The 24,532-nt window shown below is 40.7% G+C and overlaps 1 protein-coding gene across 2 annotated transcripts in view; it reads left to right on the forward strand.

Annotated features, from left to right (window-relative positions):
• Positions 1-23,666, forward strand: part of wwp2 (WW domain containing E3 ubiquitin protein ligase 2) — a 92,474-nt gene extending 68,808 nt beyond the window's left edge. For both annotated transcript variants that reach the window (XM_066713891.1, XM_066713892.1), the window contains 10 exons: positions 1,337-1,408; positions 1,913-2,001; positions 9,194-9,353; positions 12,125-12,258; positions 12,601-12,741; positions 13,191-13,311; positions 16,452-16,556; positions 19,367-19,463; positions 19,682-19,754; positions 19,923-23,666. In XM_066713891.1, coding sequence (XP_066569988.1) covers positions 1,337-1,408; positions 1,913-2,001; positions 9,194-9,353; positions 12,125-12,258; positions 12,601-12,741; positions 13,191-13,311; positions 16,452-16,556; positions 19,367-19,463; positions 19,682-19,754; positions 19,923-20,022 — 1,092 coding nt within the window. In that variant the 3' untranslated portion in view covers positions 20,023-23,666. The remainder of the gene's footprint in view (positions 1-1,336; positions 1,409-1,912; positions 2,002-9,193; positions 9,354-12,124; positions 12,259-12,600; positions 12,742-13,190; positions 13,312-16,451; positions 16,557-19,366; positions 19,464-19,681; positions 19,755-19,922) is intronic.
• Positions 23,667-24,532: the final 866 nt, after the last annotated feature.

Here is a 24,532-nt window from a genome sequence, read left to right on the forward strand (position 1 = left end):
CGCCCTATTAAAGATTAGATTTCATATAAAAATAAAGGCCTACGTGTAATTTGAAATATAAATATGTCAAGTCTAATATAGCGGTATTCTGTATTCATTCTGCTGCCCAGTGTGGAACTGAAAATCCCTGTACACAACACGGCTGCACCTAGTGGTGCAAAGCAATAAAATACCCACACAGTTCCTCAAGGTTGCCTTTCTCACGGTGTGCTCAGTGCATCTTGAAACCAGAGCAACATCCTAAATAAATCTCAGGCCAAGATAAAATAGGATTGAAATTATTTCCATGTTAAGATGAAGCACATGCTTGTATCCCTCTGGTGGAAAACCAGTCTGTGCTGAATCGATGCCCATTATCCCTAATGGTGCGGTTGGTGAATTGTTTGCATTTGGGCATTCTTACAGTTGTGAGCTATAGCAGAGCACGCTGTCCCACACTCGGGAATCAAGAAGTGCATTTAGTATCATTCTAATGATAAATGCGACTATTCCGGTCTTGAGATCGGGACAGGTAGGGCCAACATGCTTCATGTGTAGATCTTTTTCTGTTATAGGACAGATGTTTTGGCTCCTCGTATGCAGCTATGGTAACCAGTGTTATCTGTTTTTAAACAAGGCAGCTGGATGTTTTTCTTTTCTCATTTGAAAAAACAATAAGAGTTTTATTCATAATTCTTATAAATGGAAAAACTGGAACACAGCTGAAGTATTCACAGCTGTGCAGTACTTGTGGATATAGCTTTACTTTAGTGCATGGGAGCAGTACATTTAGGTAGCTGATCTTAAATAGAGATCCTTAATTTAACTAAACAACTCTCTACAGAGCAGTTAGGGTAGAAAACTTTGTATTTGTTTAGTTTGAATACCTGCAGCAGGTATTCAGATCACTTGCATTTTGTGATCTTAGGAATTACAAAGCTATGAAACATTGTTCAGTTCATGACACGTCGCAATCCTGCTAGCAGTTTTTATATTGCTTAGCTGTAGAGCTGTTTTCAGCTTGTCTTAATTTATTGACTTTAAACCCTTCTTAAAATATCTGGGAGAAGCAAATATTCCAAATCCTCTTGAAGAGGTGTCATAACAAATGGAAAATTCTTCCCAAGTTGTAGTGTTGAAACCATAAAGGCACAGGCGTTTAAAAGAGTGCTAAGAATATCCTGGAAAGTCTTCTGGAAGAAACTTATTTTGAGCTTTATTGCGCTCCTGGAAGTTATCTGGTAGATTCTTTCTCTAGAAAGTACATAAACATTTTTTTCTTCTAACAGCAGCTGGTTGGAATATTTGGAGCATTCGTAATGCACTAAAAGCTCATGTGTGTCCTCTTTCTTTCCAGTCCAACGCATTGCCCAGCCATGTGAAAATCAGTGTTTCCAGGCAGACTTTGTTCGAAGACTCCTTCCAGCAGGTAAGATGCTCTGACATTTAACTGGACCAAAATTGTTCACCCAAAACAAATTTGGTTCTTTCATCCCTAATGTTTCAGAGACCCCTTTTCATCAGGGAACTCCCAAGAACAGGCATAAATGCAAGCTGAAATGAGGTGTAATGCTAATACTAGTACAGACCAGTCACAGATTCTCAATAAAAGCAGTCAAGGGATTTCTGTCACTGAGTGCATGCTGTTTAGTGATTAAGTGTGTTGCTTTCATTTTCCTCTCTTGGGGTGATGTGTTTTTTGTTTCTTCTGAGAACCAAATTGTATCATCTCTAAGAACTTCTCCACCCCAGTTTTGGAACCATAACTAGTCGAGCATAGTTTTAAACCTGCAGGCTGTTTATGTTAAGTATGCTTGCACAGACAAATTCACTGCTTTTAAAAATTGGAATGGATCAACCTTCTCACCATAAAATCCCACTGAGACTCTTTTACTGAAGAACTTCATCACTTTTGTTTTCTTTTCTTTTGTAGATCATGAATATGAAGCCATATGATCTGCGCCGCAGGTTGTATATAATCATGCGTGGAGAAGAGGGGCTGGACTATGGAGGTATAGCGAGGTAGGTATTTTCAATTTTGGGATAGCAGTACTGTGTATGACCATGTACGACCTGACTGGCATTTAAAAGGGAGATTTTCCAAACTTTTTTTTAATAATATTAAATGCTGGGCCAAGACATGGGTCCCGTTTTCTCAAGGTGATTATAAAAGCTTAAAGGTGCAAATCCAGTAAGAGACAGTGATAGGGCGTAAGGAATATACAAGATTATTATTATTTAATTTTTTTGGAAAACGAGCTGGGTTTGATTTGAGTTACATAATAAGTTTCATAAAAGGAGTGTAAGGTTTGCATTGATGTAAAAACAAACAAGAAAAAGATTGGAAAATCCCACTATGTGCACTGTGCTAGAATGTTTTTCCTTTGTTCATTTTCCCTTGATGTATTTTGTAATCACTGTGTGGAATCCAGAAACTGAACAACTGTTCTTTTAAATCAAGTTACTAAAAATACATCACATTTAAAACTGATAAATAAAAAGCAGACTTTTCCCACTCCAAGTTAAAATTTGAGAAGGCTGAGTGAGGTTACAGGAGTACATTTTCACCGTGTTGCTCTTTGCTTTAGCTGGGAGAGGTTTCTGCCAGGGAATCAAACTTAGCAAATCCTTTTTAATCACTAGTGACAGAAGCAACTTGTTGGAAGGTCAGCAATAAGACACGGTTCAGATTTACCAAAGGCATTGATACTCTTGGCTGCAGAAACCTCTGTGTTAAAGCATTACACGGTTTCCATGGACTTTTCTGAGAATATGCCAGGATTTCTTTATGAGTATTTCAATGGATAGATATCTGAAATAAACCAGTGCTGAAATCATAACTTATATAATAATAAAACCAAGGTGCATCAAATACATTGTTCCATATATAGCATTTAGTACCAGAAAATACGTTATTATTGACATAATTTGCCTGCCAGTTTATCAGAAATGACTTTAGTTTACAGTAATCCAGATACATTGTGTCAAACATACAAAGAAAAGATAGTTTCATTAAATGCTACATAGATCAAGGGAGATGGCAGTAATTTCAGTTATTTGAAACTGTCTTTGTTAGGTCGCTTACTCTCATAGAGTTCACTGCAGTCTGGCAGTGAAGTGGAGAAAGCCTACCCAGCATATAATATGATTTGTTGGGGGGTAAACGAAAAAGTACAATACGAAATTGTCCCAGGAACAGTTGTTGATTTTCTCTGTTTGCAATGGTGATGGGTCCCCTATGGTGTCTTGGATATACTGGACATACCTGTACCCTCCCACCCTACTTGTGTCCCTGGTGTCTGTCCCCTCATGTGGCTGCAGGGGTAGCTCCTGTGTTGTGGGGGTCCTGTGTGTCTCTCTCTCATTCCCTGGTGTAGCCCTGGCAGCTGGATCTCCGTCTCATTCCTACTCCTCCTCCTCCTCCCGGCTCCCCCTGTGTCTGTGTGTGTGTCTCTTGTCCTCCTCTCGTGTCTTGCCAGTGGTTTTACCCTATGGTAGGTTACGTCATGCTGTTCTACCACAGGGTAGAACCACGGACAGGATGCTTGGGATCTCTCTACGTTTCCCTGGGAGCAGAGCAGGAGCTTGATCCCCCCCCCATCGAACGCTTACATGGTGTATGTGTCTGTCTGTGTGTGTGTGTGTGTGTGTGTGTTGACGTGTGTCCGTGTAAATGTGCGTGTGTGTTGAGAGGGGGGGGGTCTGAGGTGGTGGGTTCACATGGCACAATCTGATGTTACCTCAGCTTTGGCATGGCAGGGGTGTGGTAGGCAAGGCTGGGAGCAAATCCATGGGTCAATTCCAGTTGCTCACCGTGTCCTTCATGACTGTGTGCACATTTATTAGAAACACCCCATTGTTTCCACAACTTTGATAAAATGAGATTGAGAGAGCCAAACATCATCCAAATTTACCATCACCACATTCAGAACGCAACGCATTATGAAGGCAGTCGTAAATGTAAAGAACCAATAGCCACTAAAGGTACAATGCATGGGATTTAGTCATCACAGACTGTACGTGAGCATGGATTGGTGTATTTACCACAGTGTTTCAGTCATTATTCTATTCCATCTGAGAAGAAGTAGAATGAGCATTATTCCATTTCCCAAGAAAATAATGATACGAACCCTGATAAATTAACTTCATTTTCAGCATGGAAGAGAACTAATTTTCCAAAATCAATCATGATGTTTGTTCTGTCTGTGCAACGTTAATTAAATTACAAATGTTGAGGTGTTCTAATAAGTGTCTACCCTTTTAATTGATCTGTGTGTTTTAGTTGTAATCAGAGTTTAACCTTGGTGCATAATCGGATCAATGCTATGTACATACCCCTCTGCCTATCGTGAGAATTTGTCCTGCTGATGATTTACAATTAAAGATATACCTGTTTCTCTGACTGTGTATGTTGTGTTTTTAGTATCATTGTAATCAAGATTGTAAGTACAGTAATCCCTCAAGATACACAATTTATAAATGGGCATCCAAGCAGGAGGATCAATTTCACAATGCGCATCATTTGCATATATATACGCGGTTATGTGTTTGTTCTCAGTGTTTACAAAAATTCCAGATTTGACTAAAGCCATGTAATAAATCTAAATTAAATCACAAATATTGCTTAATGTGACAACCTTCTTCTTGTTTTATTTTAAAATGAACAATTAATGCAAAGAGTTAAGTTGATTAAATAAGTTTTAATATAACATTTCAACTCCTAAAATGTATGACTAATATAATTACACAGAAACAGGAAAATGTAGCATTACTATACATTTAATCTCTCTCTACCCAAGCTGTGCAGACTGCAAACGCAACCATGCACAGTTTGGCTTTCTGGGGAGGAAGCTGTGGCACTTGCCCAGCCAGTCCACTCACAGTTTTGCCTTTGTAAAGCAACATCTTCATCCCTGACTTCTGCTTGAATTCACATTAAAGAGCCTTGACACTGAGTTACAGGTGGCTTTGATCCCATTGGACACTTTTTGAATTGTCATTTTAATTTATAGTGCTTTATATATATATATGTCACTTGAATAAATATTCACTGAATATGATTTTGTGACTCTAAATAATTTATTGACTGAAAAATCTTTCAATTTTTTGCCTTAAGTGTTACAGAGGTAACACAGAGTAACACATATCATCACATATCCAATGTTTGCTATGTGATGATGCTCGCTGAGTTATGCTAATCTTGCCAGGAAAGCAACTCTCATGTAACTAAAGGGATTACTGTACTGAAATATCATTACAATTGTAATTGAACAAAATATTGTAATTATGTTAATTTTAATTCAGCCCCCCGGTGGTGTTGTGTTTGGGGGTGTACTGAGAGAGAGGGTTTGTTGGTGGGCAGATCGGCCATGGCTACACATGCAGCATCACAAGACAAAACTGCTGGCACATGGATTTAAAATGTACTTAAATAAATACAATTACAGCTGCAGATCTGATTGTGAAATGCTGGGCCCGGCTGACTTTAGATGAAAGTTTTTCATTAATCCAAAAAGGCGAAATTATAGGGTGGAGTTGGGTGGAGCTGGCAAATTGCCTCCATTCTGTAATTTAGGGCACAGTGCATGGTCTGCCGGGGTAGCACTTCTAAAACAACGTCTGGTTTTCCTGGGTCTCTCTGCCCCTGGGAAGTCTTTGAGTAAACTCCCTGCATGTCTCCCTGGGTAAAAGGAGAAGAGGGTTTTGTCTGGTTTAAAAAAAAATAGAGAGAGAGAGAGACCATACCGTTTCTTAACACAGAACCTCACACAATATAGAACCGAAATTAATTAAATACATGGTTATTATAATAGGTCAGCAACCACCTGGTATTAAATCCGGAAAATGAATCTTAAAAGGATATTGAATCCCTTTAGGACCTTTCTCTATTCAGATGAGCCACACTAAGCTGGCAGATGGTACCTACCATGATAGAGTACCCAGAGTACTGACTAATTACCGTTACTGACCACTGCAAGGCTTATCCCTGGCAGTTGAGTCGAGGGCTGCTTGTGACTGTGGGTCTGGGACCGCAGGCCTGGAGAGCAGTGTGCTGCGCTGCACAGTGCAGAGGAAGTGGCGGTTGCATTGTAATGTGCTGTACAGAGGGGCTGGCACCTGACAGGAAGCCCAATAAAACAATGCCAAGCTGTGCACAGGCAAAAGCAGCCAAAAACACAGAGGCCCCCAGAGAAGGTGAGCTTCCTAACTATGTGTGCGGCCTGGTTAAAACCATACGGCCTCTCGGTCTGACACACAAAACTGAATTTTAACGTGGCGCAGTGGTACAGTTGAGGGGCTTTTTCTTTATTTGTTCATCTTAAATGGAATGCACATAAATATGAACCCACTAGCAGCATGCAGTAAGGTGCAAAGTGGCATAAACACTTCCAGCATTAACCAAATGCTTAAAGACTTACAGGTGTGGACATGAGTTTTGATGGCTTTTCCTTCTCTCAGGGAGTCAGGATTAGGCTATACAATTGTTTAATATTCTCATTCTGAATGCAATTGGAGAAATGATCTAATGCATTAAATAAATAAAGGTCAGAGTACGCCCATACACTAAATATAGTGCACCCTCTGCCACATTGTAGATCTCTCTGTGATTTGTGTAAAATATTAACCAAATTATTAGTTGCCTAATTGCTATCAGCCAGGATTCTATCAATTAGGATTTTGTAGTGAAAACCCACTTTAGGATGGATGATTACAATTTAAGCTTTGTTCAGTAATGTACAATGTACAGCGTAAGAAATCAATAGTATCAGCTTCAGACGTTTGGTACCATTGTGTTGCCTGGACGTGTCTTTGCATTAAACCTGAAACGTGATCAGACTGCTATGCAAGAGGAGTTTAATTTGTTTCCCTGCTGTGGACACCTCATAAAACTCTAATGTACAGTCTCCTCTGCCAGCTTCAGCCTATCCACCCTGCCAGCAACCACTTCTATCTCTCACTCTCCTCGCCACATTAGTGTCTCCTGCAGATATTTATTTATTTATTATTTAGCTGTATTGTGGATTACATTGTATAGACACACTGACATGCTATTCTTGGATCTGGCAATGCTATTGACCCAAATTCTCTTAACATTAATAAATATATTGGCAAACAGCAGAGAAGGTCAAAGATCACTCAGCTCTCTTGGTTGTGTCCCCATTAATTGTACCTCCACCGTATGTCTTTCATTGTACAGAAGAAATGTTTTGTTTTATGTTCTTTTTCTTTGTTTTTGTCTTTTCTGTAATATCAGTCCCTGATTCCTATGTCTAGTGTCTTTGATTTATTTCTTTAATTTTTTTTATTACCCACACATCCTTGCATACTTGTGTGCTGTATGTTTGTGATATAATCTGTCATGAACCACAGAGTTGTGTCTGAATGGGGTTCGTCACATTAGAGGAAATAAACAGGGTGGATACAATGGTTTGCCGACATGGTGCGGTTGGGAACGACAGCATGGCTGGAATTTTAAACTAGAAGTCCGCAATAAAAACAATTTGAGCTCCCAGGCCCTGAAGCCTGATAAAGCAATATCTCCAAAATCTAACTTCAGAGCACTGAAATGTGAGTCAGAGGGGATCTGTGTTCTCACATTAGCAGTCAGTGCTTTATCTCTTGGCTCCAGTGTTGTTTTTACACTGCCTCATTGGAGGAATGCTTGAGCTTCCTTCATCTACAGAGGTCCACACAGTGTACGTAGCCTTGCTGCCTTCAATGTTTATTTAAAGCTTTAATTAGTACCGTTACACCACGTCCGTTTCTGAAGTACATCAGCGATGTCTCCCAATGACGAAACCAGCTCCAGCGTTTTCCTGGGCTGCAGTTACTCACGACGCACTGCTTGTTTCTGAAGATAAAGATACTGTATCTGGAGACTGGCCTATTTAGCAAGAAAAAACAAGCAAAGGAAGTATTTGGAGAATTTATTTGCACCTTTGCACTGTAAAAGACACTGAGCCTGTGAGAACTAATAACCTTGCAGTTAGTCGATTTGTGTCACCATACGTTACTGAGAAAGGCCAGTAACTAAAATTGAGTTGTTTTTTTTGTTTTGTTTTTTTAATGTTCTAGGCTAACGGAATACTGTAGAACCAGAGCACCTTAGTTGCAGCAGTGATGTCATTATCCTTTTATGTTTTCTTTTTATTATTTTGGAGGTAACTAAGCTGGTCCTGGTTCCTGATGTGGGTTAAGATCTCTGAGTGCTAATATGGATCCCTTATCTAATATAAGTTTGTCCTCTCTTACAACTGCAGACCCCCACAAAACCCCAAACCATGTCAAACTATAAGCCCATTCGGTAATGGATATTAATCCCACTTGGGGAGCCTTAGTAATTAGAGGAACTTAACCATTCCCTTAAATGCCTTTGAATTGTTTCTTGCTACTTTAAAACACTTGGCTCCCTTCCCAGACCTGTTACCATTCTTAAATGCAAGTCCGATTTTTTTTTAGTTTAGTTTTAAAATGAGCCAGTATGTATCGTTGGCTTTTTTCCCATGCTACAGCAACATGCTCTCTTGAGGAGTGAAACTTTTTCATACTTCTCTATTATAGGTTAACTTTGCAGGTTAAACGAATGCATGTGTGTGTTCTCATTAAAAAAAGACTGCAATCACTTTGGCTACATGCAGTTTATATTTAGTAAAACATTTCCAGGTTTTGTGAAAATGGCAAGTCCTGATTGCTGAAATTGAGCATTGCCTGAGTTGAACTGGGGCACTTCCCCCTAAAATACAAAACAACAGCAAATACAGAACCAGCCTATTGTTCTGCTTTCATTGCATTCTCATTGTCAGTTCGTGCCGTGATATTGTGCCATGATGCTGCTGTTTCATTCCTGTTCTCCAGCCCTTTGATTAAAGTTATTTTTATAATTGACAGGATAAGTTAATCTCAAAAATACTTGTGAAATGAACCTGAAAACAGTCAACCGCCATTTTGTGTTTATTCCAAACAGATGTTGTGGTGGAAAAAGAGCCTTTAAATTACTACAATGTTCAGTCTTTGTGATTGGGATTCATTCTCAATTTAGATACTCCACGAAGCACAGATACTCTTGCAGAAAGTAAATATATCTTTAGCCGTAAAATCTTGAAGAACTGGACTTTTTCATGGTGCCCTGAGCATGACAGGGTTTGGTATATCCATCACTCTGTTCTGTGTCCATTTACCTTAACTATTCTATGTGTTGATCTCTTTCTCACAGGGAGTGGTTCTTCCTGCTGTCCCACGAGGTGCTGAACCCCATGTACTGCCTGTTTGAGTACGCGGGCAAGAACAACTACTGCCTGCAGATCAATCCCGCCTCCTCCATCAACCCCGACCACCTCACCTACTTCCGCTTCATCGGGAGGTTCATCGCCATGGTAGGAGAGAGTCAGCAACTGCCCACACAGACTCCCATTCAAGTTTACTGTGGTACACTTGTATGATAATATTGCCATGCTTCTCGTCGGAATCATTTCACACTCATTCACCCTAAAATAAGTTCAGAGATAATGTGTGGTATGAAGTAGAGCACAGTCATTCCTGGTATATCTATGGGAGAGAACAGAGATATGACGGTAAGTTAATAGACCATTTAAATGAAAGCGTGGGTGAATGTGGCTTTAGCTAATGAATTGTAAATTACTCCCAATTCTTCAACATATTTTAGCTCCTTTGGCATCCAGTTGTTGCTGAGAACTGTCCTTATTTATTTATTTTATTTGTGTACCACAAAATCTGCTTTCCCAGGGAAGAGGTTTCGCATGAGCATCCTTCAAGCATTACCTCATCACATACCTCTAGATCTGTGGCGTGAAGCAAGGAAAGCTACTCTGTAATATATACATACCCAATAAGAGCATCACATCTAAAATACCCTACAGTACATAGTATGAGGTACCCACTTGATTCCTGAGATGAAACTTTGCATAAGTCACCCCCCCCCCCCCCCTCCACGTACAAGCATATTTCACTAGTTAGCTGAACTTTTCTTTTGTCTTTGTGTTCAGACCTAATTAAGGCAGATCCCTTCCAGAAAGTCTCTGAGCTCTTGGAGAGAAATCATCAGTGGATAGTCTATATATATATATATATATATATATATATAAAAGATTCTGAGCTACTCACTAAATGGAATACATTGAAGAAAGCAATCTTGGCAATATAGTATTTCACAAATAATCACTACCAAATCCAGAGAATTATTAGATTAAATTTGCCGTTACACAATTCTCAGCAGATTTCGTAGTTGGATTGCAGGGATCAAGGCTGGTGGTGGTTGGGGGAAAAAGTATCCTGATTAGTTTAAGAGTTTATTATCTTGTTAGTTCATTGTGTTTTGGGGCTCCGAGGTTCACTTTGACGGAGCATGTTTTTAATGTGGTTGTACGGAGTAATCATTCACAGAGAGGATGACCTCACAGAACGGCAAAAAAACATTTGCAGTCCTTGATTGATTCGGTCCGATCCGAGTCTGCGTCTAAGGCTTTACATAATGTTTCCTGTTTTATGTGGTTTTGCTATGTTTGGATGTACAAGTCCTAGAGACGTCACTCAGAATCAGAACTGAGGGTGTCTGTGTATGGCCCAGGAGAGCAACAAGCGCAAGTTTAAATGGAGACGTACCCAATGTAGGAACACAATTTTGAGGCAGGCATTTCATATTTAACAGTCGAGAAGCATTTTTTTTTTTCGTCTCAGAGGATTCAGAATCTTAAAGTGTTTATCAGAAGGTTAAATTCAATTCAATTCAATTCAATTTCTTAAAGGCGCTCTTTATGTAAGCATCTCCTGACCTGCTCCTTATTCCCCCAGATAGTGACGCTACGGTCTGCAATGATTCAGTGATGTATCACTATTAACAATCTACTGATACTTCTTCTCACTGAACCCCTTTTCTGAGAACCAATCTAACCCAGAGTAATTGAGATGAGTGAATACATCAGAAGACTGACACAGAAAAATATCGGTTCTTTTTTTACTATTTATTTTATTGTTTTGTTTTTAAAATACACATCTGTGCTGCGTGAAATCTATATCTTCAGTTGTTTTCCATTCTCTAGATCGAGGAAGACAAGCACTGCATGACTAAATGGAAAACCTAACAATCTGGTCAAACAGAAGGGTGTCTACAACTCCCTTGCCTCTCATTGCTTTGGGAAAGATATACAGAAGCAGGCCCCAAACCAAGACCCAATCCACAGGAGACGAAGCATGAACTCACCACCCTTACCCAGCCCTTAGTTTCCAAAATGGTCTATATATAGAGTGCTTTGTTGTGTGTTTAATACTGTACGTCCCCTTATAAAGATCCCTCTCCCTTATACTCCCCCTCCCGCCCCATATTTCCCCAGACGTTCTCGTTTTGCACTGTGCAGTTGCCGACCCCACCCCAGCGTTGGACATTACGCTCTGTATGACAGCAGATTGTTAGTCGCTTAAGAGCCGTCTGTATTATTTTTGGACACCATGTGCCTGGGGCCGTGTGAAGCCATTATTACATTTTTAAAAACAGTCTGGTTTACATCCATGGCGGGTGCAGCCCAATCCATCAGCCCCTTCTCCATCAGAGAGCCTGCGCAGTGCCAGCAGTGGCTCAGCCCTGGGGAATCGGTCGCTGGTTCAAAGTCAGACGCGAGCACGTGATGAGAAGCCCGGGCCTCGCTGTGTGTGATGCTTTGTCACAGTGCCAGGTTCCAGGGCAGACAGGAGTGGGGGAGGGGGCAGGGGGGCAAAAAGAATGAGGGAGCTGCACTGTTTTCAAGGCATGATAACACTCCTGTGTTGATTTATTGGCGCGCCCCAAGCCATCTGTAGTTTGCACTTGTCTTGCCTCTGAAAGCACATCACTGTCACCGAAAGTCCTGGAAAGTTGTTCAGTTTTCAATGACGGCATAGCTCAATCCTTAAGAAGCCCCCCTAACTGGAAAATAAAGAAGCTTTATTTTTTTCTCTTTAGAAAGTGACTAAAGGTCTGAGCATGCCATCAGTGATCTACATTGGGCTAGCATAGTATGAGCTGAAACAATAGCTTGCACAACAGAAGTGGTATGCTCTGGCTGATCTTAAAGTGATTTGAATTTGATGGGAGGCAGGCAGAGGTATTTTAACGTGGTTGTGGCTGATGTGTGTTTGTTCTTCCTGCCCACAGGCGCTGTATCATGGTAAATTCATAGACACAGGCTTCACTCTGCCCTTCTACAAGCGCATGCTGAACAAGAAGCCTACCCTCAAAGACCTGGAGTCCATCGACCCAGAGTTCTTTAACTCCATCATGTGGGTCAAGTAAGTGGCTTCACTGTTACCCTTCATTACTTCTTTGTTTCATTTCTGTTTTGTGGTTGCACTGGCGCAATGAGATGGTTAAGGTCTCAAGCCCTCAAAAATGTGTGTATGTGGTTTGGTTTTGTTGTTTTCTTGTATCAGCGTGTAAGATTGTTTTTGTAGGATATTTTGCTAAAATAGTGCAGTGACAGAGGAAAGGAGATCAGAACATAAGCTGTGATTAGGATCTGGGTGTATCCCTAGTTGGGAATATTTCTGGGAACAGTGTAGCTGTTGACTTAGGTCTCTGAGTGTGTCTGTGTGTAGCTCCTGCATCAGTGTGTTTGCTGTTTGTCTGCACAGGGAGAACAACCTGGAGGAATGTGGGGTGGAGCTGTACTTCGCTCAAGACATGGAGATCCTGGGGAAGGTGTCGACTCACGAGCTGAAAGACGATGGAGAGAACGAGCTGGTAACAGAGGACAACAAGGAGGAGTACATCAGGTAAAAACAGCAGGTCACCAAGCCACACTTGGACATAGCAGATACAGGCCAGCACTGTGGAACAAGACTGCAAGTCCAGAGACGCCAAGCTACTAAAGCATGTATTTGACAATAGTGCTGGTGTGCAGTGCATCCTTCATTAAAGACTTAATATCCAAACTGAAGTTGTAGGCTAAAAAGTAACTCATCTTGAAATCAATTGACTTTAATTTCTTTAAAATAAAATAAAGGGGGTGGAAGGGGCAAAGAAAAGGTTGTATCCTGGTACTCTCAATGTAGTTTGAGGAAAGACCTTCTTGCATGATATGAGTCCTGCAGACACTTGACACTGGTCCAGCAATACAAATGAACTCCCTGAACTGAAAGTGCAGTAGTGGAACAGTCTGCCCATATCTGTGGGCCGAGATGGATTTCCACAAAAATAGCTCAGCCACTGCTGTTCCCTGCAGACTGCTGACTGACTGGCGCTTCACTCGGGGGGTGGAGGAGCAGACGAAGGCCTTCCTGGATGGCTTCAATGAGGTTGTGCCCCTCGAGTGGCTCAGATACTTTGACGAGAAGGAGTTAGAGGTAAGTCAGGGCAGGAGGCTGTGGGTGGCCTGTGGGAGCAGGGTGAACGCTCTTCTAAGGAGGAGAGTTACACCATTGTGTTTTCCTGCTGTGCCGCACTGTGAGATTTCCATTGCATAGGGCTTTGTACAGTTTCATTTGGTTATGTTTTTTTCACGGTCTTATTAAAACTTTTGCAATAACTGCATTGAACAAATCAAGGGCCTGACAACTTCCAGGTCCCAAATAACATTGCATTTCACCTGCATGTGTAAAATCTCAGGAGCAAAGCCTGGTTTCAGCTTGTATCCCACATTGCTCTGCATTAAACGTCAAGGAAGTCAGAAATGTGCGGTAGCCCAGGAAACGGTCAAGTGCATAACAGCCGAGTTCCTTATCCTCCTCCACTGCTTCCCCTGGCCAGGAAATGGGCTGAATGCATTAATACAGTCCAGTTTGCTTTTATCCTCCTGGAGTAAATATTTAAATGGTTATTAGACGGGCTCTTGTAGAAACCTCAGACAAAACTCAATGGAGTTTATTTAGGAGGAACTAACAGTCTTTCCATTCAAAACACCAATGGAAGGGGAGGGGGCTGTTAAGAGTAATAGGATTGTTTCTTTTCTTGGACAGCCTGTACAAAATGGCTAGTTAACCACAGCAGAAAAGGAAACGAGAGAGAAGGGGAAAAAAAACTTCAGGAACTGATTAATTTCCTAGTGATTTCCAGTAAATCGTTTCTTGGTTTGAGCTCAAATCTGATGAAATGGAAAGTGTTCCTTAACCATTACTGAGACAGGTCAGGAATAGGGAGTTGGGGAGCTTGGGGGCTGATTAGGCCACATTAACCCTTAGGGAGGCCTTAGACCATCCAACCCCCGCGTTCCTAGTACACATGGACTGGACTGGAAAAACACTGTGTTACAACCCTTAACTAACAAGTTGCTCCAGACTTTTGTGGAGCAGTAGTGAAAACTGGAGGTTCCCCTGTATGTGGCATTGCTCATTGTAAAATGGCCAAGATTTTGCTGTTCACCCCAGTGTCTTAAGGTCACCATAAGGCTATATGGCAGCAACCAACCCTATACCCATTCACCCAGATCTTAGGCCATATGCCTCCCATCTCTCTCTAATGGAGCACAGTACTCTCTCCACTTTTCCTGTGCTGTTATGGCTCGCCAAACGCCTGTTTTCTGGTGCGGCAGTTCCTGTGATGTTGACACAGGGGTGAAGGGACTGCAGCCCAAATCCTCAGAAATCTGTGGTGAATGAAAGCCTCTAATTATCTCAAAACCTTAAAGCTCCACATGCTTGGAGCACTGCAAACAAACCCCCGAGAGGTAATTAAACACACCAGCACAGAACAGGACTGAGGACGTCTAGTGAGAGAGAGAGAGAAACACAAAAATCAGTGCCTAACGGAGTACATATGTGCTGTACAAAGTTTCTGGAGCTATATACAGCCTCTGTTCTTTTCGCCAAGGCAAAAGTTTTATTTGTGAAACTTAAGCGTGTTAGTGTAGACGTCCGTGATAAGATCTCAACCCCACTCCAATAATACAGAAAGCAAAGAAGAGAAAGTAATCCTCAGCTTGGCAGACATCCCCAGAAACAGAAACATATTTTTTCCATCAAGTCCGTTCTAGTACATTTTCTTGTTGGATCCACATAGACCCGAAACACTCTCCCGACTATAGAAGTGATGAGACGCATTCTTCCTGGGTTTGAGATGATGACACTCCCATTGCACTGCAGTTTCACCTGTTGGCCTGCAGGCTGCTCTTGATCAGATTGTGCTGATGAAGCATCTGCCTTTCACAATATACCGATCCCACTTAAGCTATATAGGAGTGGAAATAAGCATAACTATGCATAACAATTACAGTAAACAGTAAACAATGCGTGTGAGTTAGTATTTGAAGTGCAGTGCAGTTTCCCAAATTCACTTCTGTTTGTAGACAGTATGTACAACTTAATTGTTTTATCTCATCCAGTTGCTGAATACATATATCATAGGATTATTGCTGCATTGCATTTAGTTCTGTCTTGTTTTCTGCTGGAAAGTTTAATGCAATTAAGAGCACACTGAGGATAATGCAGTCAGACTCAAACAGGTCTGGTTTGAGCTGTCTCAGCCTCTCATTTTGAAAAAAGAAATGTAATACGTGAAATCGAATCTCCAGCACTTGAGGTCGGAGTTCTGCTGTTCTTTTGTGGGAAACGGTGCTTTCCTGGCCAGCGCTCTTGTTGAAATGTGATGAATTTGCTGTTTCAATAACTGTGTAACAAAGAGCTTTCTGCCTTTACTCATGGATTCGTATATAAACACTGAAGCCGGATTTCTGGTGTTCAGCGTTTTTCCTTTTGTTTACACAGTACCGAAAAAAAAGTCTCAGTTTAATTTAAGGGTTCTTGAGAACTTCTGTGAGACATATGCAGAAATACGTTCTGTAAGTGTTACAATACGTACAGGTTTTGTTAGACATGCTCCGTAAGTCTGCCATCCACTACTTTTTTTTACACTCTCCCACTCTCTCCTTAGGGAAGTAAAAATATCCTTCAGGTAGAATAGAATTAACTCTGCAAGACAACTGCAAACAATACAGTCAGGCATAGGCTTGGGGATAGGGGGGGTGCGTTCCCTCCAATGTTGAGTGAACATTAAATTGTCCCCCTCAATCATGTATGCCCAGCTCCATATGCTTAGGGGACACACCCCCCCAATTCTGAAATGAATCCTACGGCCCTGCAATCAGGTCATGATCACTAGGGTAATATGCTCTGGAAAGTGCAATGAAAGTTGATTGATTAATTGATAAAGTTGAAGAGCAGTTTAACCATTCCACATTTGGGACTATTTACTAAGTCTGAGGAAGAAAAACTTCTTCAGGTATATCAGGTGCTATATTTAGTTATAAAGCCAAATCCAACTGCTTCCACCCTGCGATTTATTCCACTTTGCTCCTGAGTTCGTCTTGACTTTGTTTTTATTCACATGCCCAAGACATGTTTATATGAAGTCATGTTAGTAGTGGTTTTGCTTTTTCCTTTTCAAACCTGTCGCTTTAAATTATGTTGTGATGCATGAACAGACTGAACTTCCGGCCTGAAAATGACTGACCTCTCTGCTCCGTTTTTCTCTGACTGGTGCTTCTGTGTAGCTGATGCTCTGTGGGATGCAGGAGATAGACCTGAGTGACTGGCAGAAGAACACCATCTATCGCCATTACACCAAAAACAGCAAGCAGATCCAGTGGTTCTGGCAGGTAAGTCTTTTAACCTGATCAAGCATTTGTCAGCACCATCTAAAAACACTTACCAAGTGCAAAAAGCTACCTACTTCTGAGTTTATTGAGTGACATAGTACACCAGGCAGAGTTTGGATAGTAAGGATATGTCTGGGCCACAGGATCTTTTCTTTTAGTTTTAGTTTTTGGGACCAAGTCAGGAAGCTCTTGTAGACATCTCAACTGTATGGATGGATTGTAAAACCAATCTGAAACTAAGCTGTCCTGGAAACATCCAGGCCACTGATTGTCAACATCTAGAGCAGAAGGTTTTAAGAGCTTTAAGAGTCTTAGGGGTGGCTTTGATGATAATGAAAGGGTTAACCAGAAATAATCAGGACTTCTAAATTAAGAGGCAGCTGAGGTAAACCAGTTTCATTACTTCAATGGAGTTCCTTATGATTTAATAGAATTCTGTTACGTCCTTAGCGATACATTGCAGAACTCTTGCATTCCTTTCCCATTAAAAACATGCTGCAGTTCTAAAGACTGTAACAGATTTAATACAAAACCACCAGGCCCATGACAAATATCATTCTGACAGTGGTCTATACCATTACATTGGCTTTGTTGAAAGTACAGTAAATGATTGCTTGAGTTTATAATTATAAACTGATTTGAAAATGACTAGCTAAGAATAAATTAGGGGTACAGCAAAAATAGGATCAGTTTACCAAGCATGACGACCATGTTGCAGATCACTGTGCTATTCCAGGCAGTTTAGCACAGTAGTACTACTGTAATGTGCACACTGCCTTGCAGAAACACTACAGAAGACATGCAAAAAACAGGTCTGTCCTTCAGAATGCAAATATCATTTAAATATTTATCACCTTCATCTTCCTTGGCAATGGATCTTGCTTCACTTCACTGAAGGTTTTCTACTGTTTCGTACTACTGTCATTTTACCTTTAGTTGATGATCAAAAAAATATCCCTCAGCAACAGTTTCTTCTATTTCTTTGACTAAACCGAAAATACGTTACTACTTTAACCCTTGCATTGCCAAAGCTTGGATAATTAAGTGCTATTGCATAAACGAACGTCTACGAAATTGAAAAACTCAATGGGAAAAAACATGCTTTTATATTGAAGTTTAAAAGCAATAGGGAACCAAAACAAAAACCTAAATTGGTTTATTCAAAAACCTTTGAATTTTCAGGTCTTGTTCTTTATGTGTTCCTTGCTTTTAAGAGACCAGTATTTTACAACATGGTTGATGAATCTTTGCTGATGTCTTTAAAAATCCACCCGTCGTATGAACCAGATCGCCTGTGATCCCACTCAGACAGGCTACCCCCAGCCTTAACATTAACACCATGCATTGGCAGAGGCCTGTCGCTGACTGTGCTCAGTGATTAGTGGTTATGGGTGTTTACTGCAGGCTTTCTGTCAGAGTTTGGGCTAAAGAAAAGGAAATGTGATCCAAAAATAGCAGAAAGTAATGCTTGAGGTTGCATTGCAAATATTCCAGTAAATAAACAATCAACATCTGTCATTATATTGGCAATTTTGTATTTATTTTATTTTTTTACATATAAATTCAACCCACGTCTGCTTTTCATCACAATATCAGTGGCTGAAATTAAGCAAGTTGCATTGCAAATTGTTTGAAACTAATGTTCAAAAGTTTATACTCTAACCTCTTGAAGCAGCTGTTAAGCAGACTTCATTTTCTGTTACAGAATGATGCATGTTCCTGGCTAGGCCTACATACACACAGGAGACTCGTATGTTTGACTAAGTGATGCAGTTTGTCCAGCCCAGTAATTGATGTACCCTACATTAATGTTGCTTGTAAAAGTGAGAGACAGTGAAACACATGAACTCTCAAGATTAAATGATCAGTGTAACTTTGCCAAACAAATTTAAAACCGTGTTGTAAAACATCTAGGCCAACGATCAAATGTAAAATGTTTAACTACCTGCAAAACTCAAAGAATACCTCAACATTTTAGTTTAGTTTTCATTTTAAATATATTTATACATTAAATACAGAACAGAATTATTATTTATTGAAAACTCATCTCTGATTTAAAACAATAACAACAATTTACTTCTCAGATTAACATGTCTTCGGTTGGGCTATAACTAATTAGAGCTGTACAGCATTTCTTCCACCACAATCTCAGGTAATGAGAGAGGCATGTGGTTGTTGATGTCTAGGAAGATGTGTGTATGTTTTCTTTTGCTTTTTTCGTGTTATGATTGTATTGTAGTAGTTTGTACCAATTGCCAGGTCCAAAGTTAAGGCCTAAAAGGAGAAACATGATCACAGAATGTAAATGTATTAAAAATCTTTACATCTTATAAAAAAAAAAAAAAAAAGCGCAGTACATAATTTACTCAAAAGAGTCGGGTCGGGAGAATTTCCACAAATTCTCAAAACAGCCGCTAAGCAAGCTTTAGTTCCACTTACTATACATAAGGAAGTAATTTGGTTTTGGAAGCGTATATGCATGAAAGGCTTATCTGACTAAATAGCAGCTGTATTTTAAAATGCGTATTATTGATATTGAGTAAATTGATACATCATAAAACAATTGATGGGGGGTGAGGGAAATGCTTTGAATGCACAATATGTAATCGCATCAACAATAGCCAATTAAATTATGAATGCACCTTTTTTCCCCCCTTAATGGGGTCTTCTAAATCAGTTTCTGTATCCCACCAGCATACCTTTGAATAGTATTAGAGCTTTCAGTGCAGTATAGAAGAGAAACAAAACAACCAGTGACCTGTTGCTGATGTCTTCTGAGACTGAGTGCTGTGTTCTGTCCTCTCTGCCAGGTTGTCAAAGAGATGGACAACGAGAAGAGGATCCGCTTGCTGCAGTTTGTCACCGGGACCTGCCGTCTGCCTGTTGGGGGCTTCACGGAGCTCATAGGTAAGGTCTGCAGCAACTGACGTAGGTCACAGGAGCCAGTGACTCCAGTTACATGATTTGCAAATTAATTTCAAATGACAAATGTGTGCTCTGTTATAGTTAAATGTATTATCAGAAGTCCTTTTCTACTATTTATAATAAAAACAGGGTACAGGGTTTTAAACAAGGGAATACATTTGAGTTTAAAAAGCTGACGTGTGGGCTGTGCTCTTCAACAGGCAGCAACGGACCTCAGAAATTCTGCATCGACAAAGTGGGCAAAGAGACCTGGTTACCCAGAAGCCATACATGGTGAGTTTCCAGTTGTGCATTTCAATCTGCATATATATGTAATTGGTGGAAACACTCTTGGTTCTGGACAATGTTTGTTTTCCTCAGCACGACCGCAAAGAGTTTGTTTGTTTTTTTCGTGGCGTGTCTGGGCAGCTGCACTAACACCCCCATGCTCCTGTCTTTCAGCTTTAACCGCCTGGATCTGCCTCCCTACAAGAGCTTCGAGCAGCTGAAGGAGAAGCTGTTGTTTGCCATTGAGGAGACGGAGGGCTTTGGGCAGGAGTGATGCACTGTTGGGATTGCAGAATGGGGGGAGATGGAGTCCAGAGTTGGAACCCTGTACTTCTGCATTGCGTCTCCTGCCTCCACCCCCACAGTCATTCCAGTCCTGCAGGGATGACAACATTACTCTGAGGCACTAGAATGATCGCTGCGTCAGAGCATCAAAGAGCAGGCTGCGCTAAAGACACAAACTTGCCAGGTCACCTAAAAGCCCAATACTATTATCCTTGAGCAGGCCCAAAACCACTGCATTAACCTTTGTTTGTTTGTTTGTTTGTTTGTTCTCTTTTTATTTGTTTCGGAATCACTTTCTGATCCTCCTATACTATCAAATGACATGTGCTGTAAACAAAGCCTGCTTTTCTTCCCTTCCTTAACAAGAGATACGTAATGCCTTCCCCCAGGTTGAGCTCTGGGACAGAGACTTCACAGTGAGTTTTAGACGGGGCAGTCTATTGTAAGAACTTGGCTATAGATGGATGTTTCTTCAACACAAAGTGTAAATATTTGGAAAAATATTAATAATCATCTTTGCCAATTAATTTATGTAATCATCTGAAATCGGTGAGGTGTTCATTGGGAGGCTGTGTGTTCATCTCCAAATTCATCATGTTGCTGTTGTCTGCACCGGCTGTCACCTGACTGTGAATTAACTTGTTTCAGCACATCAGAATGTAAAGAGGTTTTTTATTTTTTACCCCAAAATGCTCATGGTTGAGACCTCAGTTAGCAGTCAGTGACAGCTGCTGTCCGGCTCCACAAACTGAATTCTCCACTGTGTTTGATGTGCTGGTTCAGTATCTTGTTGGCTAGCGCTAGGGTTCCTCAGTGTTGGTCCTCAGGATGCCCTGTGCCTTTTGGTTCCAGCTGATATCTCAAGTTCTCAGGCTAACTGGACCCTCACATGAACGATATACTTGATTAGACCTGTTCAACTGTTTAACTGCTTTCACTTCTTACAGAGTTTATCAGTTTAGAAATGAGCATTATCTCTGTACCAAGTTTCCAAACTCTCCTTCTCATTTTGGTTGATTGTTTCTTTGATATTTATCAATCAAACTTTTCACACAGCTGATTAGTAAAAGTTGAAGCACTTGGGCCCAAGCTTGCGATGTATGTTTGATGGTGTCAGTCCCACCTACACCTGGACATGAATTGGTGTGATATTAAGGATTCTTTGCATAGATGAGCAATTTGAGTTGAACTGAGCATTGTTCTGTGCACCACATTTCTACACTGTCTTGCTAATGTCTGGAAAAAAAGAAAAGAAAACAGCCATCTGATTCAGAAAAGGCTTCAATTAGGAGTTTGCTAAGCCTGAGTCATTACCAATTGTTTTGGATCAAAAGCCAGAAGTCACAGGGGAAGTGTAACAGGCTGTTTGCAGTGTTTAGCGGAGGCATGTCACGTTTTGAGTGAGAATCGAGGCCCCGCTTTCCTGCCCTCACTGCTGTGGACACAATACTTTTCAGTCAATGACTGCGCCTGCTACCCCACCCTATACTTTACCAAATTGGCCTTCTTTAGCTCCACAGTGAGCTCCCAAGTGACATCATGGCAGTGCCACCCTCTTCCTGCGCAGCCAGGAGATGGAGTGGTGTTGAAAACAGAGGTCTCACTGTTCAGACTTCCTTTGTTTATTGTTCAGACCCATTCAAATTTTCAAGATTTTTTTTTTTTTTTTTAAGGTTAGCCAGGCAGGAGGTTGCCTTTAAATCGATTCCTCTCTCATTTCCTGGGCTGCACCAAATGCTCCTGGCTCCATCTGTCCAGATATGGTAAAACTGTTGGTCCTTCAGCAGTCTATGTATTGGCCAAGACTAGAATGTGCTGTCTCAAAAATAAATGAATTACATCTGAGAGAAACAGCCCTAACTCACGCTTAACTCTTTCCCACTCATTGTACACTGTAATTGCACGCAACCTGGGGATACATCCAGCTGTTGAGAAAAGCCAGCTTTTGACAACAAAACGTTATCTGAGTTTTTTTTTTTTTTTCTGCACTCTTCCTCTTGGTTAATGCACTTTCCACGCCATTAATTTCAACTCAGATTTAATTTAAAACAGATTGTTCCCCCCCACACCCCAGGTAAAAGCAGTATAGTTTGGTCACAGAAACAGTTTCCCTGGCTATAGTGCATATAGCTCAGACATTTGGTCTTGCTTCCCTCAGTCTTAAACAGTTTCCATCTTGACAAACCAGTGTCTGTTGCATTGAGACGCTAGGCCAACAGCAGTGGATGCAGGCTGTCTGGTTTATCATAAAATTGTAGGCCGCATCTTCAAAACAGCCAAACAGGACTGTAGAACTGGAAGCCTTTTTTAAGCCACACCATTATTGCATTTCATGTTAGTCATTGCTTTCCTACACTCAAGTTTTGGGACATAGGATAATGAAACAAGCTAATATTTAAATTTCAAATTTCATAATCATTATCTTCAGTCGAGTGCTGTGTGATTATGCAGCACAAAACAACACAACCCCTCAGTTCTGCTCTAAATCTGCTGTGTAACTCTGGGTTTTGTTTGTTAGTTGTTTTTTTTAGTCTGTTGGGTTTTGGCGGCTTGTGGCATGGGCTAGAAAGACTGGTAAGGTGTCTCTTTTCAAGCATCATGCCTTTTGCCAAGAACTGTCCAGTCATCTCACACCAATGCAGGAATGGGCAGAAAACCAGTTTCAGTAGATCAAGGTTTCGTGCCCGCTGCTTTCGCAAAGGGAATGATTTTTTAAGTCCAATTTTGCGGAGTTGGCTTTGATTCGCAGACATAGAGATCACTGTAAAGCAAAGGGACCATGCTGTTGCTATTATACATCTTTGCCTTTCTCTTTCCCTGAGCACAGAACAGAGCGCACACTCACACACATACACACAAAAGGGAATTGATGACAGAAAATTGCATCCTTATGTTAGTAGCCGAGTGTGGTTAATTGACTGTAATATCAGATTGTTGGCAGTATAAACATTGTGGGACAGAAATCCAATCCATTTGTATGTTAGATTTTTTATTTTTTTGGTGGGGGACAATCACAGACAGAAATCCTTGGACAAAAACAACAACAAAATCTGTTATTGCTTTCAGATGTTTACAGGAGTTGTTTGTTAAAATTGTTCATTAAGATTCAGTTTGCTTCATGTTCTTTGTTTTTTTGTTTTTCTTTCTTTTTGATTGTGAGGTAATGCAGACTTCCTAATAGGGGTGATTACTGTAAAGCAGAAATTGCTGTAATATTCAGCAGTTTGGTATAATTGGAAGGAAGCAACATGCAGAGTATTGTTAGGCCTCCATTGCATCACAGCTAGATCCATTTCAGGTTCTCAGAACTGTGGTATAAAAACCACCAACTTATGTGTGAGCATTGAACCTCCTTAGGTTGGTTGAAGATGCCTGGATAAGTGAACATGATGCTACCCTTCCTCCTCTAGACAATTTCAATTGTCTGCAAAGTCTGACACATACATTTGCAGATCCAATTACTTTCTTCAGCCAGAACCTGTCTAATTATTGTCTATGATCCTGTCTATGACTTGCTGACCTTCTACCCTTGACCCCTTTATTGAAAGGAGAATGCGAATGCCTCGAAAACATTGCAAGTGTGCTCAGCAGCCTTTCTTGTGCTTAACTGCTATATTAAATTGTCCATCCAGATCCTTTTGTTCCAGGACTATGACAACCACACTTTCCCCTGTTCCCCATCAGAGGTTTATTTTTCTGAGATACCTGCTTGCTTACAAATAAGACGGGAGTGTGCTCGGTGCATGCAGACATGAAACTGGCCAGATCAGATGACTTAAAGTCCTACCCTAGTCACGCCTATTCAGACTTGCAAAGCAGTGCATCTTTGAGAGTTGATTACGCAAATAACCAACCCCCCCAAAATGAGCAACCCCAGTAAAACACCAAGCACAGATTGGAGCACACACAAACACAGAAGTGTCTTCATCCTGCTGGCCCTAATATAGATGGCCATGCAGAAAGCTGATATGTTTATATCACACTGATTTTGCAGGATTCCACTGTTTTTAGGGATGCTCATTTTAACAAGGTGGTTGAAAAAAAGCAGGAGGTGTGGCTTGACTAGTGTTTCGCATGGAACCAGTTTAAGAACCAGTGTGAGGCACCATTGACTTCGTAATCCAGGAAGACCGGACATGACTTATTATTATGAGAAGCCGTCTTCCTGTGGTGAGGGTTTTTTTTTTTTTTTTTTTTGCATTTAATTTCCAAATATGTGCAGCACACAAAGAAGCAAATGTTTTTGTAATCTGAAATCTTTGCCTTACGTTTGGCTGCTGTTCCTTAGTAGGTAAATTCCCAATACAACGCAGACACCTACTTTGTACAGGTTATATATGTCATGTTTCTTCCCAATGTGTAAAAGAAACTAAATACAAGGAAATGTGATTTGGGTGTTAAATGAGATCGTGAGAAAGACACGTGCAGATCTATATAACAAGAGGAAGAAGAAAAAGTGTATTTCTTGGCTGTACAAAAAATGGAATGGAAAGATGAGT

Source organism: Amia ocellicauda, chromosome 9 (genome assembly GCF_036373705.1).
Source record: "Amia ocellicauda isolate fAmiCal2 chromosome 9, fAmiCal2.hap1, whole genome shotgun sequence".
Lineage (NCBI taxonomy): Eukaryota > Metazoa > Chordata > Actinopteri > Amiiformes > Amiidae > Amia > Amia ocellicauda.